Source organism: Protobothrops mucrosquamatus, unplaced genomic scaffold (assembly GCF_001527695.2).
Source record: "Protobothrops mucrosquamatus isolate PMUCROS unplaced genomic scaffold, P.Mucros_1.0 scaffold_46, whole genome shotgun sequence".
In the NCBI taxonomy this organism is placed as follows: Eukaryota; Metazoa; Chordata; class Lepidosauria; order Squamata; family Viperidae; genus Protobothrops; species Protobothrops mucrosquamatus.
This window is the reverse complement of record NW_015386122.1, coordinates 173,069-192,167: the sequence shown is the minus strand read 5'-3', so window position 1 is coordinate 192,167 and position 19,099 is coordinate 173,069. Positions and strand designations below refer to the sequence as shown.

The 19,099-nt window shown below is 37.8% G+C and overlaps 1 protein-coding gene across 1 annotated transcript in view; it reads left to right on the top strand.

The window, feature by feature from the left end:
• Positions 1 to 725: 725 nt before the first annotated feature.
• Positions 726 to 19,099, top strand: part of LMNB1 (lamin B1) — a 25,150-nt gene continuing 6,776 nt past the window's right edge. Inside the window, exons 1-7 of the mRNA XM_015811140.1 lie at positions 726 to 1,315; positions 11,602 to 11,758; positions 13,701 to 13,826; positions 14,174 to 14,344; positions 15,899 to 16,024; positions 17,144 to 17,364; positions 18,696 to 18,921. Of these exons, the coding sequence (XP_015666626.1) occupies positions 951 to 1,315; positions 11,602 to 11,758; positions 13,701 to 13,826; positions 14,174 to 14,344; positions 15,899 to 16,024; positions 17,144 to 17,364; positions 18,696 to 18,921 (1,392 nt within the window). The 5' untranslated portion in view covers positions 726 to 950. The remainder of the gene's footprint in view (positions 1,316 to 11,601; positions 11,759 to 13,700; positions 13,827 to 14,173; positions 14,345 to 15,898; positions 16,025 to 17,143; positions 17,365 to 18,695; positions 18,922 to 19,099) is intronic.

Below are 19,099 nucleotides of genomic sequence, written 5' to 3'. Positions count from 1 at the left end.
AGCAGAGAAGACAAGCGCAACTCCACCTTCTGAGCAAAACCCGGCCGGGAGGAGGGGGGGGGGAGGGGAAGCAGCAGCAGCAAAGGACGGCGGTAACGCGAGCCCAGCAACGTGCGCGCGGGCGAAGGTGGGCGGTGGAGCGGTAAAAGCGCGCGCGCCGCTCTCTCGCTGACAGTTGCAAGTCTGCGCGGTTTGAATTTTGCGTCCCGATCTCCATAAACAGCGAAGCTGAGCGCGCTTCGCCGTCCGATTGGTTAAGCTTCGGACACGTGAGATAGGGATCTGCGCGGAGAGGACGGCGGGGGGGAGACTAGGGAGGGACGTTGGGGGTGGGGGGGACTGAAGCGCGCGTGGCGGCCATATTGCTTTTGCGTCGAGCCCGCCTGTTTTGTGTTCCGTTCTACGCGGGAGGAGCGGCCGGAGGCTGTGCACCATCTCGGTTGGGTAGCTAGGTTTGCTCTTTCCAACAGCAAGCGCCAGCGGGAGTCTGCGCGGGTCTTTTTCCGAGGCATCTGCACTTTTCCTTCTGCCGCCTCCCTTTCAAAAATCTCCTTCTCGGCGCCCGCAGAAGCCTCATTTGTTTTCGCTCCTCCTCTTTCCTTTTCCTCTTTTTTTCCCGCCTGGCCGCTTCCTTTCGCCTCCGCGGTTCATTCATTGAGACCTTGGAGTTGGTTTTCTTTATCTTCTGCCTTCACTTTCCCCCCCCTTTTTTTTTTCTACAGCTGAAGCAAGGGGCATTCTTAATTTTTCGTTTGGACTTGCTGTAAGTCTCCTTTCTGCTTTTCAATCCGATTTGTTCCGCTGGGCTCGGGAGACGTCTGTGTCCACCGACCCTCTTTCCCCATAAACTTCTGGGGCCGCCTCCCTCGGGCTCGAGCCTTCCGATACTGCCGCTTTCCCGCTTTGCGGTTCTTTATCTCCATCCCGTTTCCCCGCGCTTTGTTCGCGCCATGGCGGCGGCTGTGGCGGCTTCCACACCGATAGGGCAACGCACCCGGAGCAGTGCGGCCGGCACTCCGCTCAGTCCGGCCCGCATCACCCGCCTGCAAGAGAAGGAGGAACTGCGGGAGCTCAATGACCGGCTGGCCGTTTACATCGACAAGGTCCGCAGCTTGGAGATCGAGAACAGCGCGCTCCACCTCCAAGTCACCGAGCGGGAAGAGGTGCGCGGCCGGGAGCTGACGGGCCTGAAATCCCTCTACGAGACCGAGCTGGCCGATGCCAGGCGCTCTTTGGACGACACGGCTCGGGAGAGAGCCAAGCTGCAGATCGAGCTGGGCAAGATCCGCGCTGAACACGACCAGCTCCTTGGCAAGTAAGTGGCTGACTTTGGGCCTGCCCCCCCCCCCCAAAAAAACCCCATAGTAACTTTAACGGGAGAACCGCTCGTTAACGGATGCAGGACGACGGTTCAACCGGAGCCATGTGCGTTTTCTTTCGCCCCTTAGAGACGCTCTTCTATTAGTTTCTCCCTAATGTAGCCACGTGATCGCCCATCGAGGTACAGGTTCCTGAGGGGGGAAATTGCGGGGGGGGGCATTTATTGATTTTTGATGTAAGCGATCCTCTATTATCCCCAATAGTTTTATTTATTTATTTATTTATTTATTAAATTTATATGCCGCCCTATCTCCCTTGCGGGACTCAGGGCGGTGAACAGGCGATACTAAAGTTTCTCATCCACCTCCATTCGGCAAAATCGTCACACACACACACACACACACACACACACACACACCCCGTATAACATCCGTTGCCACTCGCATGGAGGCAGAAAATGAATAAATAACAGGCGAAGCATTATAGCTTGGTTGAGGGGCCGTGGGTATTTTATATTTGATGTCACAGGATAGGCAGGCTGTATGGATTCCAAACTTAACTTTTAAGCTTTTTCTGTCATTCTGCGTTTCCTTATTTTGAAAGGAAATACAATTTGAGAAATATGAATCGTTTGAAATTCAGATTAAGATTCCAGTCTCGGCATTTCCTACATTCATAAATGAGAAACAGAAATGCTCTGAGAGCAGTTGCTGTCTCCTCCCCCTTTTGTCCCATTCATTTTTCTGGTTTTAAGTCAGTTTTACCATCTGGGCCATGTGGTTCAACTCGTGTATTCTTTCTTGACTGAATGAAAATAAGTTTCCTGTTCTTCCCTCTGCTACAACTGGTTATTTTCTGAAGGATCGGTTTTCACTTTTGGGTTGATCATTCAATTTTGAATGGGAATATTTGATTAACTATAAAATTCAACGTATTTACTTGGAATCTAAATATGGTTATAGTGTAATAATATTGGACTCTCTAATATTTTGTAATATTGGATTTTGTAGAGTCACTTCATTGGCCCACCTAGGCAAATGTTGCTGATTGGGAGATGCTCTTCAGTTCTTACAGACAGGAGTTTCTCCAACTCTATTTGGAGATACTAATGAAGGAATCTGGACCTCTATGCTATATGCAATACTGTATCAGATGTTCCACATTGTGAGATTGATTTAGTTAGTCAGTTTCATTAAAAAGCTTTCTGTCAAAGTCTCACTGTGTTTTTGGATGCTATTTAAAAACCTGTTTCTGTGAATGAACTTGGTGAAGTTGTACATAGGTATCAGATATGATTTAAAGTCATGGACATTTACAAAAAGGATTCATATTTCCATTTTCAGTATTTCAGAAATGTCTGTCTGAAGATAGTTGTGTAGTGCTAGTTATTGTACCAGTGGAACAACCTGCCTCCAGAAGCAGTGAATGCTCCAACACTGGAAGTTTTTAAGAAGAGACTGGACAACTATTTGTCCGAAATGGTATAGGGTTTCCTGCCCGAGCAAGGGGTTGGACTAGATGACCTCTAAGCCCCCTTCCAACATATCATCATCATCATCATCATCATCATTATTATTATTATTATTATTATTATTATTATTATTATTATTATTATTATTATTATTATTAACTTTGCTAAACAAAAAATAGCTGACAAGTAGCACCTATTTGCAAACAACAATCCCTGTATCATTGAAAGTGGAAATGCAAACAAATTTATTCTAAGGAAAGCAGTTATTTCTCTAGAAAATTCCCTCCATCCTATTCATATGGATAATTACATTCTTAATTGTTAGGATATAGCAATTTTTTTGTTCTTAAATGTTAGCTATGATAACTTGTTACTCCATTGAAATTAAAGAATTTCATTTATAGTTTTGACATGCTGTGCTTCTAGGTGCCTTCTACATTTGTTGACTTAAATATATATAATTTCCCATCAACATAAACAATAAACCCTAGTTTTTAAGTCCAAAGTATGTTTTGGCAACCAATTGAAAACATTAGTAAGAAAAGGAACCTTTATGCATTTATTGCAAATATATCAGGGATCTGATTCTAATAGGTGGTTACAAAAATATAAAAAACCAGTAATAGCATAACCCAGACATGTCAAACTCGTGACGTCGCGCAACGTATCGGAGCTTTTTTGCCATTGCCGGCAATGGGGTGGGCGCGGCTCCGGTATGATGAAACCGGCCCACGGGCCAGCAGTTTGACACCCCTGGCATAACCTATATATTTGCAAAACTTGGAGTAAAACACTATGCTTTTGTTCCCTTCCTAATCTGAATGAGGTGGAAGTCACTTCAACTTTAGCAATGTATGCCAATATAGATTCTTCAGTACAGTTGATTTTAGGATTGGTTTATCTGCTATATCAATCACTTTTGAGAGATCCAAGTATATTTAATGGGTCTTGCAAAATGGCTTTGTATTGTGGAGAATTGGACAGATTCAATTTTAGATAAGCAGCTTTACTCAAAAAACCAAGGTACCTCCTGTTAAAGCTTTGAGACTATCTCTTTCACTTCACCAGAGGCATAGGTTGAAACATCTTTTCTGCCTGCACATGAAAGCAGCTGCTTCAAGGGCCTTGATGATATGTTTAGTAATGAGCATTTTCACATTTTGCAAAGCAACTCACATGTTTCAGTTGGGGCTTTGAAGGAAACATTTTGCACAGGATTGGTATTAACTGATTATTATTTGTATAGGGTTTTTTTTCAGGTTGTTCACTTTCCACTTCTTTCTATTAAATAGGTTATTTCTCCATAATAAAATGTTTATATCATGACAATTAGAAAAAGGAGCAGGTAGCCTTGTGTATTTCACAATTGCACAATACAAAATTATTGCTATCTCTTCTTTTATAGTTTCAGTCTTTTAAATATTGTACTGATGATTGAGAATTTATCATTTATATTTGGGTAGGTAAACATCTGTCTTCCCAGGAAACTACTGTGCTCTTCAGACAGTAGCCTGGGAAAGTAGATGTGCCTTTTCATATAGTTAGGTAGGGCCTTTAATTTTAATCTTTAACATAATATTAATTTTAATTAATATTAACCTTTAATTAATCAAAAGTGGTTAAGCATGAGAAATGAAGCTTCTTGGAACAGTCTGCAGATAATCCTTGAATTACAATTATAATTTAACCTGATTGTAAGTCATGGTCACAAGTTGAGGTATCATGTGACTGGATTTGAAGTTATTGCTGGGTTTTTTTTATAACAATCATTAAGCAACTGCCAGTCATTTAAATGTATCCATTTGCCCGAAAAGGTAGTTTTTCAGTGGAAATTGGCAAAAAAAAATAATAATTCACAAGTAGTGGTCTCATGACCACAGAACAATGCTACAAAGATGAGCTGGTTACAGAACACCCAAATACAATCATGTGATTGCAAGGAGAGTTCTACAGCTGTTGTAACTCCAAAAATGGGTCATAAATAGCTTGGGGAGGTCCAATAGAGCTTCAAATGGTCATTAAACGACCAGTTCTACTACCTATAGATTAGAACTATAGCTAGATAATCTGGCCAAATCTAACAGGGCTACAGTTACAGAAGACTTTTTCTTTCTTTCCATCTTTCTAAGTAAACAAAGATAAACTTTACACGGGAATGATAAAACCTATTGCATCCACCAAATGGGGAGATAAAAATGATTTTAGACATGCATCTTGGATCCCTAGTTTACAATTATACTAGTAAGAAAATATGGTGTAAACGCATATTTTCATCATTTCACATCTTTCAATCACTGTCTTTAATATGCTATAAATTAAAAGTTCAAAGCTTTGCTGTCATAGTACTCAAAACACCTGTTTCATCATTTTTGCCTTTTCAGCAAATTTGATTTTCTGTGAGTGTAGGTGGATTGATACTCGCCTTGGGAAAGTTTCTGTCAAGCATTAATAATATATATATATAAAGTATTTTATAAGGTGAGGTATGCTCAGATATTAAAATCTGTGTTTAGGAAGAAAAGTAACCAAGCTACCTGCCTCAGTTCAGTTGATTTGTTCTCCAGAGAAGAAAGGCAGGCAGTATAACAAATGCTATAGAGCTGGGTATGTAATTTCATGATTTGATGGGTTTTCAATTGACATCCTATGAATTGCATCTGTATTTTGAATGGTAATGAGTAAAACTATGTAAAGAGAGCTGGATAAATAAATAATACAATGCTTATATATTTAAATTAGAGTACATTGTGTGTACATATGTATGTAAATATATAGTTTCAAAACATGTAATACGTTTATATTATTCCAATACAATAATTTTTTAACAGTATTGATTAAAAAATAATTGTAATATTTAGACCATTGAAGTTAACAAAGAGGGGTATTATTATATGTATATTATTTAGAATATATGTTAATGGGCAAAAGACTATTTGTTTAGATAGCATAAAATAAATGTTTATACTTTCATAGGTTTATATAATGTGTTAAATTTCCTCATACTGGTTGCTGATATGTCTTTATAATAGTAATAATAATTTGATGCAAAATTATCATCCTAAATCAACATTCTAAGAAAGGGCATGATCTTGCTTTATTAGGGTTTGCCATTTCAGAATGTATGCTTGCATATATACTTTATGAATGTGACAAATAGGATGGTCAAATCTTTTTCACTTTAATCGTATGTGGCAGAATTTTGAAAGAATTTTTCAAACACATGATTACAGAAATGTAATATTTGTTCTTTAATGTTCAACCTCTAAAGTTCAACATGGTTATTGTTTCTATGTATATATTCTAAAATACAGTAAACCAAAAAAGTCTAGAGAGAAAATAGAGCGTATTAGCATTGTGGGCAATACTGCATAGTTTTTAAAAAAAATTACTCGCTAAAGTTGACTTCTCCTACAAGAACACCAGAAGATAATCATATTTGAAAACATATAAAAAGAAAGTACAATATACAACATAATAAACAGAATTTGGAGCAAAGATCTCAGATATAGGATTAAGGAATATTTTTAAAAAAATTCTCCCTTCCCACCTAAAAGACAATGGAGCTTTATATGCAGCACTCTTGTGAATAATAATAGGAAACTGAGTTATTTTGTTGGGGATAGCAATAACTAAGCATTGAGTCAACAGCAACTTCTGGAAGTTGGGCTTGGTAACAAACTTTGAGTTACAGTACTTGTGAACTTCCATTCTACGAGAATGGAAAAATATGTAGTGATAAATAGAAAATGTAATGCCTTGGTTTCAGTATTACAGTGTGAATAATGTAATGTAATGGCATATTTATAACAGTATGTTGATCAATATATCCTTTGTGCAGCCACCAATATAATGCATTTATATTACAATAGGAAAAGCAAATTTGGTGACTAAAATAGATTAAAGTTTTGGAAAAATAGTGAGAAATTATGTAGTATTATTAAGAAGTATCTAATCCAAGTTGTGTGCAGTACTATTGAAATTGTCCAGGATCATATAGGAAATGCTAAGAATAGTAGTTTTGCCTTACAATAGGAAACTAAGGTGCCCTTCAATAAACTGAGGCATTTGTAATATTTTAATAAAAATAGTTGTCCAGTCCATCTCTTAGAATTAATACATGAGTAGGAAAAAATACCAAACATAACTGCATAACTTCAAATATAAACACTGAATTTGTCCAATTTTAATTTTTGTAATAAGGTTGCATCTTCTTAGGGATGTTATTTCCATTAGAATAGATTGTTCAATTGTTTAAAAAGACATTTATGAAGTAATATTAAAATATATGTTTATCATTGGCTGCTTTAGACAATGACTTAATTGATTCAACAAATATAAAACTAAGATTCATTTGGTGCATAGGGCAACTGTTTCTAAAAGCAAAATTGAAACAGATGTTTCATACCCCATATAATGGAAGATCTCATTAGGAAAGATAGGCTAAATACATTTCAGCTGTAGGCTGCAAATTTCTCATGCTGCAAACACGCCATGCCAAAATCCTGCTTGGATTTCAGGATGGACCTTGTCAGCCACTACCACCACCACTCCCCCCCCCCCTCCAGAAACCAGAGGGAGTCTTTTAAATAGACAGCAGCTTGGAAACTTCTTTGCCTGCTTTCCTATTGACTTTCTAGGGAAGATTATAAATGGTGATCACATGATTGCAGGTGCTTGGCAATCAAGTTTTAAGTGTGGATGAGTTGCCAAGTGTTCAGAAATTGCATGTCCAAGGGGGCATTGCAACAGCCTTCAGGCACAGGTTGTAAGTCCCTTCATTTAACTCTGTTGAAATTATGAATGGTTATTAAACAAGAACTACCTTTAGTAAAAGGGAATATTTTTTTATTTATTTGCATTAAGTCTTGGGTGTGCTGTGTATTAGCATCTTTCTTCTCCCATTCTCAGAATAACAGTGCAAGTTAGTTTAACTCTAAGAGAAAGCCACAGATGTATTAAAAATGTGGCTAGTCATTTTGTTCAAATACAATGCTGTGAATATGACAAGCCACAGAAAGAAACCATAGGTATATAGGGTTTTTGTTTGCTTGTTTTTTTTGTTCATTGTGCATGGCAAAATAAAGAAAAACTGAAAAGTCGAAAGATACAAAAGGAGAAAGGAAGAGATGAACATTTATTTCTGAAGAGATTGTTGTTAGGTAGCTGTTCCCTTAACTGAGGATCTTCCACTACCCACAGCCACAGAACAAAGAATAAATCACATAATTTAAATACACACACACACACACACACACACACACACACACACACTGCAGCCACTGGTCTCTAGTTTGCTGTATTGTGTTCTGATAACCAACCCAGATTGTTGTGGGTTGTGGGTTGATTTTATCTGGCTATCAGCCAGGTGCAGGAAAGGTTTTGGTAAGAGATATAGGAGAGAAAACCAAATGGAAGTCACCACATTCCTTTAAAAAAATCCACCTGAGGGGGAAATTCCTGCTTCTGCTTGATTCTTCAAAGTTCAAAGTTCCCATTTATTATCCCTGGATTGACAGATAAGGTTTTATTTTAGCTGTATCAGGATCTAAACCGTTGGAATTTTACTTCATACATTATGTTCTTTACAGTAAATAAATAACTAAGAAAAAGTAGATATAAAAACAGTTCAGTGGCCAGGATGAAGTTTTCATTAGTCAGTTTCCTCTAATACGGGTACTGGAAGGGACCTTGGAAGTCTTCTAGTAGGTACTGGACTTACCTTCCCCCGCAGTCACATTTTTACCAAATCCTGGCTTTTACTTCCTGTTATCTGCACAATGGGGCCATAGCGAAACATTGGTTTGCTTAATGACTGTAGTTTTCACATGTTGACATGGCAAAAAAGGTCATAAAATCAGATCAGTCATGTGGATGATCTTTTTCATGACCATCACAACACTCCCTTAGATGAGATGGGCATTGTAGAAATTTAATAAATAAATAATGGTTACCAATTTTTAGTAGCTGTAAAGCCAATAGCTCTATTATAAGCTGCCTCACTAGATAATTTTTATGTTATAGTACTTGATGAAAGTTTCATAGATTCCCCCCCCCCCACCCTATTGTTGAAAGAAAAATCATCAGGTCCAGTTCCAAGCTGGAAGTAAGTAAAATGGAGGCTAAGATGCTGGAAATAAAAAATGGTGACTGCTTAGAATAGGGCTTTTCAACCTTTTCATAGATTGTACCATTTTTAGGATATGACAATATTTGAGTACCACCAGTCGCCTAGCAAGATGTCAAAAACTTGACCAAAAAAAGGGGGGAAAGTGAGAAAGTACAGGTAGTCCTCGACTTACAACAGTTCGCTTAGTCACTGTTCGAAGGTACAATGGCACTGAAAGTGAGTTATGACCTTTTTCACGCTTACGACCGTTGCAGCATCCCCAGGATCACGTGATTTACATTCGGATGCTTGGCAACTGATTCATATTTATGATGGTCACAGTGCCCCAGGGTCATGTAATCAATCCCCTTTTGCAACCTTCTGACAAGCAAAATCAATGGGGAAACCAAATTCACTTAAGAACCGTGTTACTAATTTAACAGCTGCAATGATTCACTTAACAAATGTGGCAAGAAAAGTCATAAAATGGGACAAAACTCGTTTAACAAATGTCTTACTTAGCACCATAAATTTTAGGCTCAATTGTGTTGTAGGTCGAGGACTATGGTCTACATCCACTTACCATACTTTTAATGGGACACTTGTGCTTGTTTCTCTGACGTTAATCTTTGCACTGTTCTATCCCCCTCTCTCCTGGTTGACTCAAAGAAGCCTCTCCTCTGTCTATCTTCTTTTTCCTGGTTGCCTGTTTTTTCTTTCCCTTTCCTTCCAAAACCTTTTATATCCTCTCCTCTCACCCCCCCCCTTTTCTCTTCGCTGTGGCTGCAGCTGACTCCTTTCCCCAAGGCTGCAAACTGCTTCTGGAAGCGCCAATCAGCTGGAGCCCCGTGCCAATCTTGGGCACTCAGCAGAGCCCCGGCAACACCGCAACTCCAGCTGACTCTCCCACAAGCCTGTGCGGCATTGCCGCCGCTTCAGCTCATCCCCCCCACTACACTTACACTTTTTTTTACAGCGCTTTTTAACCCGTCGTACGTGTACCACCTGCCAGGTGCTGAAGTACCACCAGTGGTATGCATATCACAGGTTGAAAAGCACTGGCTTAGAAAGAAGGGTCCAGTTTATTGATGATCAGAACCTGCAATAGCATGTGGTTCTGGGACAGCTGACCAAATGGAGTTGAGAGTGGATGGATCTTTATAGGGTTCTGAGATTTTGAAGTGGAAATGTTTCTGGTTGTGCAATGACTTTTGTGTCTTGCTAGTCTGAAGAGGGTATAGGATTAATCCTATTATGTCCTAAAGATCATGTCTTGTTCTTAGATTTGGGGGTGGTGGTGGTGTAAAGTCTTAATCCCATCAGCTGTGGAGTTTTGTTTATGAATGGTATGCCCCAAATCTGCATTTCTAAAAGCTGGCCGCCTCCTCCGGTTTTTGCCTGGGGAAAGGGGCTGGTTTCTGCCTCCCCTAAGATTTTTCTCTATTATTCCTTTGGGGAAATATAACATTCTGCCTTTTTTGATATCACCCAAAATATTTCCTTCTCTAGGAGGGTGGGTGGGTGCTGACTTTCTACACAATGTTTCCAAATATCCAATTTTGGCTTTATTTTATTCTTTCGGGAATAGGATGAAATGAAATTAAAGTGTTTACCTGATACTCGTCATCTCCAACTTTTCCTTGTTTTCCAAATCTTTATATCCCAGCTATAGAGTAGTAGATAGATGAAATGCTTGGCATGTAGAATTTTATACTTGCCCAAGATTTTAGTTTAGGTTTTCCCTCTAAAATACAGGTTGTATATAAGTGTAACATCTCTGTGAACTTAATTTAAAGCATTTGAACCAAAAGTGCTTGTACTGCATAAGAAGTTAAGAGACTGCAGCTGATAGGTTTGTAGGCTAATAATACTAACTAGGCAATATATTTTAATCACTGCAACCCAGTATAAATTGGGCATTTGATGCTATAATGTAATTCTACTTAAACACCCTATAACATAAGACTTCTCCATTCTTTCCTTGCTAAAATCCTTGCAATACTAAACACGCATTAAATATCTTCAGAACACAATTTTGTTGTATCAATGAAATCTACGTACCTGCAAATCTGTTAGATTTTGAGTGGTTTCACTGAAATTGAAGAGCTTTATTTATTGGGAAACTGAACATGAAATACAAGCATATTTTGTGTCATGTTTAGAACAAAACAGCCCCAATCAAAATATTCTGCACCTGAAAACTCAATTCCAACAGCGCCCGAGAGAAAATCCAGATTGGATATACATATTGTACTGATGCTTAAAACAAGTAAATCAATATTGTTCCAGTAGTCTTTTCATGTGTACAACCTCAGTTTCATTAACACACAGTTGCCTACCAAATAAAGTATGACATATATGCAACCCACCCATATGAATTAGACTATTCCCATTGTAAAGTTTCAAAGCAAAAAGAGCAACTTTTCCAGCACGTACCTGCATCTTTTATTTGGCCTTTTCTCTTTTTTACCCTCCTTACTGTGCTCGTACATCAACCAGCAGGGATATTACTGTGTTACTGTGCCATCCTGGAAGCAGTTACATCACAACTCTTGGAATAGCTGATCCTTAAAATGTTTCTTGAGGAAGCCAAATATATCTCATTAGACTAAGCCTGTTTGATTCCAAATTTTGAAATAGACACTTTAGGTTAATTTGTTTTCTACTTTCTTAATCTTTGAACTGAACTTCTGATTTGTTTTAGCTATGCAAAAAAAGAATCTGATCTGAGTTGTGCTCTGGTAAAGCTTCGGGAATTTGAAGCTTCTCTAAATGCAAAAGAAGCAGCACTTGCTACAGCACTTGGTGATAAAAAAAGTCTGGAGGGGGAGCTTGAGGACTTAAAGGATCAAATTGCTCAGGTAAGACATAAGCAGATGTTTTCAGTTGTTTTTTTATTCTTATTTCATAAGTGGTATAAATATGTACTACCTGGCTGTATATAATTTGGGAAAAATAATCTACCATTGCTATTAAACTGTTTTTACTAAACTAGTAGTAGCAAGTATATACAGGACACACCTAATTTTTTTCTTTACATTTTCAGAAATGGTCTGTTATGTGTGTGAGGCTTGGGCCTGATGTAGCCTTTTCCTTAGGATTATATCAAGAAGATTTGATGGTTTAATCATAGCTAAAATGTTGCATCTCAATTTTAATAAAGTAGGGTTCTTTCAATTAATAATTAAAACTATAATAGCCATAGTTTACAGAGTTTAATTTGAAATGGAGGTCTGTAGAGGTGGCGTCCCTGATCATACCAGAGGAAAGAAATCCTTGCCATACATGAGCCCAGACTCATTCACAGAATTGCCCTCTCTGAAGGGGTCACCTGTAGAGGTAGTCGTCGACTTACAACAATTCATTTAGTGACCGTTCAGAGTTAAATGGCACTGAAAAAAGTGACTTATGACTGTTTTTCACATTTAACAACCGTTGCAGCATTCCTCCCCCCCCATGGTCACATGATCAAATTTTACATGCTTTGCAACTGGTTAATATTTGCAGTATCCCAGGGTCATGTGATCAGGTTTTGCGACCTTCTGACAAGCAAAGACAATGGGGAAGCCAGATTCACTTAACAACCATGTTACCAACTTAACAAATGCAATGATTCACAACTGTGGCAAGAAAAGTTGTAAAATGGGGCAAACTCACTTAGCAACATAAATGTTGGGCTCAATTGTGATTGTTACTCGAGGACTACCTGTAATTGCAGTAGCTGCCAGAGGAAGCAGTTCTTCCATTATGCTTAAGTCCAGTTCCACAATTACCTGAGTTACGATTCATCATATAGAAGAATGACTTTGATAGCTCAGATGAATAAATCTTGCTTAAAAGTAAGTAATAATTGAAATTCCTAAGTAGAATATATATATAACCTTTTTTGCTGCAGTCATTAAGGACACACTGCAGTTGTTAAGCAAGGCAATTATTTGCTGAAAGTAATGCAGGTTTTCAGCTGAAATGTCATAAAATGCGGTCGCATGATGTTGCTGAGCCTCCAAAATGGGCAGCTGTCAGAACTTCAGAACAGCATCATAGGTACCCATAGGGAAGTCCGTCATTACCTAATATAGTCACTAAGTGACCAGTTGTAAGATGAGGACTACCTATATACTTAGAATTAAAGAACTCTCAGATATTATATTACAATGCTTCCCCGAAAATAAGACCCGATCTCCTTTTTTTTTGTCTCCAAAAGAGGCATTAGGTCTTATTTTCAGTGTGTGTGTGTCTTTTCCACTCCGGCACCGAAAGCCCCATCCAGTCGGACCACTTCTGCGGCCGAAGGAGCAGCTTCATTCTGCCCTGAAAATGGAGCTCCAGCCTGCATTCGCAGTCAGAGGCCTTTCCGGAAGGCTTTTGTAGCCGATAACAGAGCTATGGATTCAAGGCCTCTGACTACGAAATGCAGGACGGAGCTCCATTCTCAGCTGCAGAATGAAACTGTTCCTTCCGCCGCAGAAGAATTGGGCCGGCGAGGCAAGTGTCGATCCATGGGAGGCCTGGCTGCAATGATAAGTTCCAACCACCACCTTAGCTTGATTTTTAGGCGTGTGCCTCACCCCAAAACTAGGGCTTATTTTTTGGGTAGGGCTTATATTAGGCTCATCCCCAAAATCAAGCCAGGGCTTATTTTTGGGGTAGGTCTTAACTTTCAGGGAAACACGGTATTAAGCAGTTTTTGAATACTGTAATTGGTCAGTTACATAAATACTGGATCAGATGATACTTTATTCTTTCCTGCATTGATATTTTGGTGAATTTGTGCTATAATTTTATTTTAATATTCCTTTCAAGCTTGAAGCTGCTTTAGCAGCTGCCAAGAAACAATTGGTGGATGAAACATTATTGAAAGTGGATCTTGAAAACCGCTGCCAAAGTTTGATTGAAGACTTGGAATTTCGAAGAAATATGTATGAAGAGGTAATAAGCTGAGATTCTAAAACAGAAACACTTTTTTCAGCTAGGTTAGATAAACCATTATTTCATCTACAATGTTTGTGGCTCACAGATCTTCTTTGAGCACATCTTTGTCATTAACCTGGCAAAGCACATATTGCTCGCCCCTGCTACGAGTAGAAGTAATTTTGAGGAGAATTGCTAGCATGGAAAAAGTTGAAGATCCTAACCTGTAACCCTGTAACTACAGCCCTAACATAATATGACAGCCTGATAGGGTTCCTTGGTGGGGGTTTTTTTTTTTTTTGTTTTTGTTTTTTGAAAAGTGAATTCTTTTAAAGCAAAATCTAACTTTATTTGTTTATTCTTAGGAAATAAATGAAACAAGGAGGAAACAAGAGGTTCGCCTTGTTGAGGTGGACTCTGGGCGTCAGATAGATTATGAATTCAAACTGGCTCAAGCACTGAAAGAAATGAGAGAGCAACAAGATGTGCAAGTGAAACTTTACAAAGAGGAGCTTGAAGAAACATACCATGCCAAAGTACCCACACTTGAATATTTTCAGATTTTTAGACTAGCTGGAAACTTTCCAATGCAGATGTTATATATTGACTGTAGAAATGATAAACTAGAATTCTAACTTGTTAAAAATTGTTACAAGTTTTGTGTGCTCTTAGCTCATGCTGCAGTGATAAATAACATATTTCATAGTTGTTTGTTGACATCTGGCTTTTTAAAGTTAGGTGAAGAACAAACTATAGATTTTTATTGCATAGAAAACTGAATTGTGAATAGAACTGTGAATATTTGTTTAACTAATATTACTGGCAAAAATAATTAAGCAGGGAACGATCAGTCAAAATGCTAAAATCAGTCACTTAATTCTATTTGCAGGTTTTGTTTTTCTCTAATCTGCAACATATGCCCAGGGCAAGATTTCTTACACTTAAATTCAAAACCTTCATATATTTTAATAGGATTTATAAAACATTCTTATAATAATTTCATAATCTTATTGCCAGTCAATCCGATCTGGTAGTACATTTAAAAACTTTCCAGAATCAATGTCCTAATCGCTCTTCTGCTGCTTATTTCTAAATAAAAATTTCTTTTAAGTTCTTAAACTTACATGAAACCTCTTTAGCTGAATATTGAAGGAAAATCCAGGTAATAAAATGTGTCCTTCTGAAGATTGTTAAAATCCAGAAAGCAATCCATGTACAATGAAAGTGATTAAGAAAGGAAGTGGGTGAAGTCAGTATCCCTTTTGAAGGCTCTGAACTGCAGCTTGTGCAAAGCTGACTCTCCCGGCTCCCCACGCTCTAAAACCACCAGAAGATCCTCTCCTTAATCCAGAGAGGAATTTGGGGAGTGGATTCATTCCTTTCTTCTTTCCGCAGAGATTGGTTATTGACTTGGCTCTCTCGCAGAGCCATCTTCACTTCACCACCACCACCCCTTTATTGGTTTCCCAAATTCTAAAGGGCCCTTCACATGATAATGCATTTCATTCAGTATTACTCTTGTTGAAATACTGGAAGTCCTAGCATGGCTAACATTTGCCTTCCCTGGACTGAATCATTTGTAGATAAAGGAATTTGCATGCTTGCTATGTTTTGCTGCTTATATGTTTAGCCCTAAAATATAGCAATGCAGAGTGTTCTTAAAGCAGTAGATGCGTATTTCATGTGGTTGCACTGGAATATTTTAAAAACAAGCAAGCTGAAATGGTTGAATAACTGAAATTTCACTGAACTGGAATATTTTTAAAAACAGTTTGCTGCACTTTTCTGGTGAACTGTTAGCCCCCCGTTTCAATTACTTTTAGAGCCTGTTATATCTGCTTATTAAATATTGAATTAATAAATATAGTGGAAATGTTGCTGTTTGAAAAAAAATAGTAATCTGAATACTTTTCATGATTAGAAGATAGTTCACCATCAAACTATTACGTAAATTTTTAGCTGTCATCTTGCCAGTCTGAGAGGTTTCCTGTATTACATAACTTAATGTAATTTTTTTTTAAGTGTAAGTTCTTGTTACTATATTTGTTGGCAAAGTCACTGTGGAATGCTTTCTCTATGCTTTTCTGTAGCTTGAAAACGCCAGATTCTCCTCTGAAATGTGTAGCTCAGCAGCTAACACCGTAAGAGAAGAACTTACAGAGAGTCGCATGCGCATTGACAGCCTCTCTTCACAACTGTCTGCTTTACAGAAAGAGGTAAGGAATGTAAGATTTGGAGTGAATGCTAAGCAGGTCCTAACTAGATTGGATTTGTATTTCTCTCTGACAATTAAAAATTGTCAGACTGTATATCCCAACTTTATTACTTTTCAAGACATGGATTATTTTGCTTTTATTGCAATCATTGATGAGGGAGTTTTCTCTCTTCCTTCTGCTTTTAAGAGAAGAAAGAGGGTGACAGAGGAGATCTGGCTGAACAACAATTCTCCTTAAACATTTTGGGGTGAATGTTGGATGCAAATGAATTGGGGGGTTTTCCATTGAATAAGTTGTGTTGATTCTTCTGTAGTTTTCTAATAACTTAAGATAATTTTAATTCTTAATTTATGCTTTAATGTGCTTTTTAAATGAATTGTATTTTAGTTCCTATGTCTGGCATAGTAAGTAGGTATTCTTATCAAAATGATTGTTTTGGCTTCCAAGGACAATTGGTGTATGACAGTGGTACTATCAGAGGAGAGTGAACATTGCTTTTAGCATAAATTATTTTTCTTCAAAAAATATTTTCCTTATTTTGTTTGAGGAAAATAATATAAAATTATGCTAGCAAAAAAGTTGAATATTTTAAACAACCTCATTTGGTATAATCACCTTGGTAAAGTTATTTTAAAAGATGTACACATTTTAAAATGTAACAATATATTAGATGGCTTTTATAGAAAGATACTCAATTTGCTTTAGAGTAAAGAGCACTTAATCTTCACATTCTACTATATTTAGTATTTACTCAATATGCTAATGCATGGGTAAATAGCTGAATTCTGAATATTAAAAATAATTGTTCTGCAAATGAAATTGTTTTGTAATCATTCAGTGACATGCATGGCTTATTCTTGCCCCAAACAGGAAATATGTAAGTTATTTCCTTTTGTGTTAATGCTGATTAATAATCAGAGGAAATATATATTTTTGAGGGGGTGAAGGGCAAATTAATTCCTTCATGCTAATTATTTAATATTTAAAACAGATGCAAAAATATTTCTTGTCTTTCTGTTTTGGTTTTTAATAGTATCTTTTCACACATATACACACACACACTCAGAAATTAAAAATGCTGAGGTTTTTTGTTTTTTGTTTTTTTTTTGTAATTTTTAGTCTAGAGGATGGCTAGAGAGGATGCAAGAACTGGAGGACATCCTGGCTAAAGAAAGGGATACCTTCCGCAGAACACTCTCTGACAAAGAGAGAGAGATGGCAGAGATACGAGATCTGATGCAACAGCAGTTGAATGATTATGAACAACTGCTAGATGTAAAATTGGCTCTGGATATGGAAATCAATGCCTATAGGAAGCTGTTGGAGGGTGAAGAAGAAAGGTAATGTAAATACCATTTAATCTTTCTATTCACTAAATACTATTCACCTCTGAATGTCGGGAGGGACCTTGATGACAAGAGATATGTATGGTTTTAACAAATGGAGATCAAAATGGAAAGATCCTCTTTGCAAAATTTTCTTCTAGGATTTCTATGTGACCACTCTTACATTTATTGTCTTAGCATTGTATGACATGTAAAACGGTTAAAATCCAACTAAAAATCCTTTTGCCTATAAGGGAGTGTATAGTATAAACAACAGCACTGAAATATTATTGATCTGGATATTTGTAAATATTCTAATCACTGGGGAAAATTGCCCTTGGCAGGGAATAGTTTTGCTAGTGGGAAGTTATTTATTGCCATCACTTAATAAAAAAATACTTAATGGTAGCTGGTGTAAGATTAGAAAACAAAACATTCTCGATGTGAGGACAAATTAGCTTGGATTTGCTGGATGTCAAGTCACTTCCACATGCAGAGGGATTAAAATACAACTTGGGATGTGTACACAATGGAAAGTGTGTTTGGAAATTTTCCAGAGCCATTCTGGTCAGATTGTGGTTTGGCAGAACCAAAACCTAAAAACATTTTGGGTATTCTGAGTTTTCATTTAAATGAACTCCAGAGGAGACTGATGGAGAAAATTGAATAAGGCTTCAGCAGCCTTCTCCCTCCTAAATGGCCTGCAGGTCAGCAGTCTGCCAATCTTACCTACATCCTCTTAGCTACCATACCTGCCAATATACTTGGATTTTTCCCATCCAACTGCCAAACCACTTTTGCTTATGCTGCTCGTATTTTGGTGTGAAAGTACTATACAATTCACAAACATGTTTGGGTACAGAAGAGTTTGCATAGCTGTAAATATAGCCTTTTCCATACTTTCCAGCCTACTTGTCATGAGCTAACAGTCTTGAGATTTAGAAGATTCATTAATCCTTTTTCTTTCCTAGTTCAGTTTAGGATTACTTTGACCATGTTTTACATCTCCAACAGAAAATCCACATTTTCTTCTTTCTACCACTCCTAAAATGTATGCTGCTGAATAAAGGACAATTTATTTAATACATTATTCTTTGGCTAGTCTTTGTTTTGAAACCTTTTAAAAACTAGCTTCAGTTCATAATGTTGGTTATGGGGGGGGAGAGTGGACAATAACTGAACTGTTTATACTTGAAAATATAAGCCTGTATGTTAATTTACATATAGATTAATTGACTTATTTTATTCATGAGTTGGGTTCACAAGCCTTACCCTGAATTTTTACCAGCTAATAACACAAGATGGATGGAGAAAAAAACCCTGTTTTCATGAATTTCTCTGCTCAGGTTGAAACTTACTCCCAGCCCATCTTCTCGTGTAACTGTCTCTCGGGCATCATCAAGCCGTAGTGTTCGTACAACAAGGGGAAAGAGGAAGAGGGTTGATGTAGAAGAATCGGAGGCCAGTAGTAGTGTTAGTATCTCTCACTCAGCTTCCGCTACTGGAAATATCTGTATTGAGGAGATAGATGTAGATGGGAAATTTATCCGCTTGAAGAACACTTCTGATCAGGTATGTTAATTATGTGCTAAGTGGTAGTATAATTGATTGTTTTTTATTATATAGGCTATATAAACTCAGCCAGTGAAAGATTGTTTTAAATCTGTTTACTGAAAGGTTTTAGTTCTATAATTGTTGTGGCTCCGTCTTGTGAGCCCCTCTTATCGGAGGAAGAAGGCTCCGAACATGA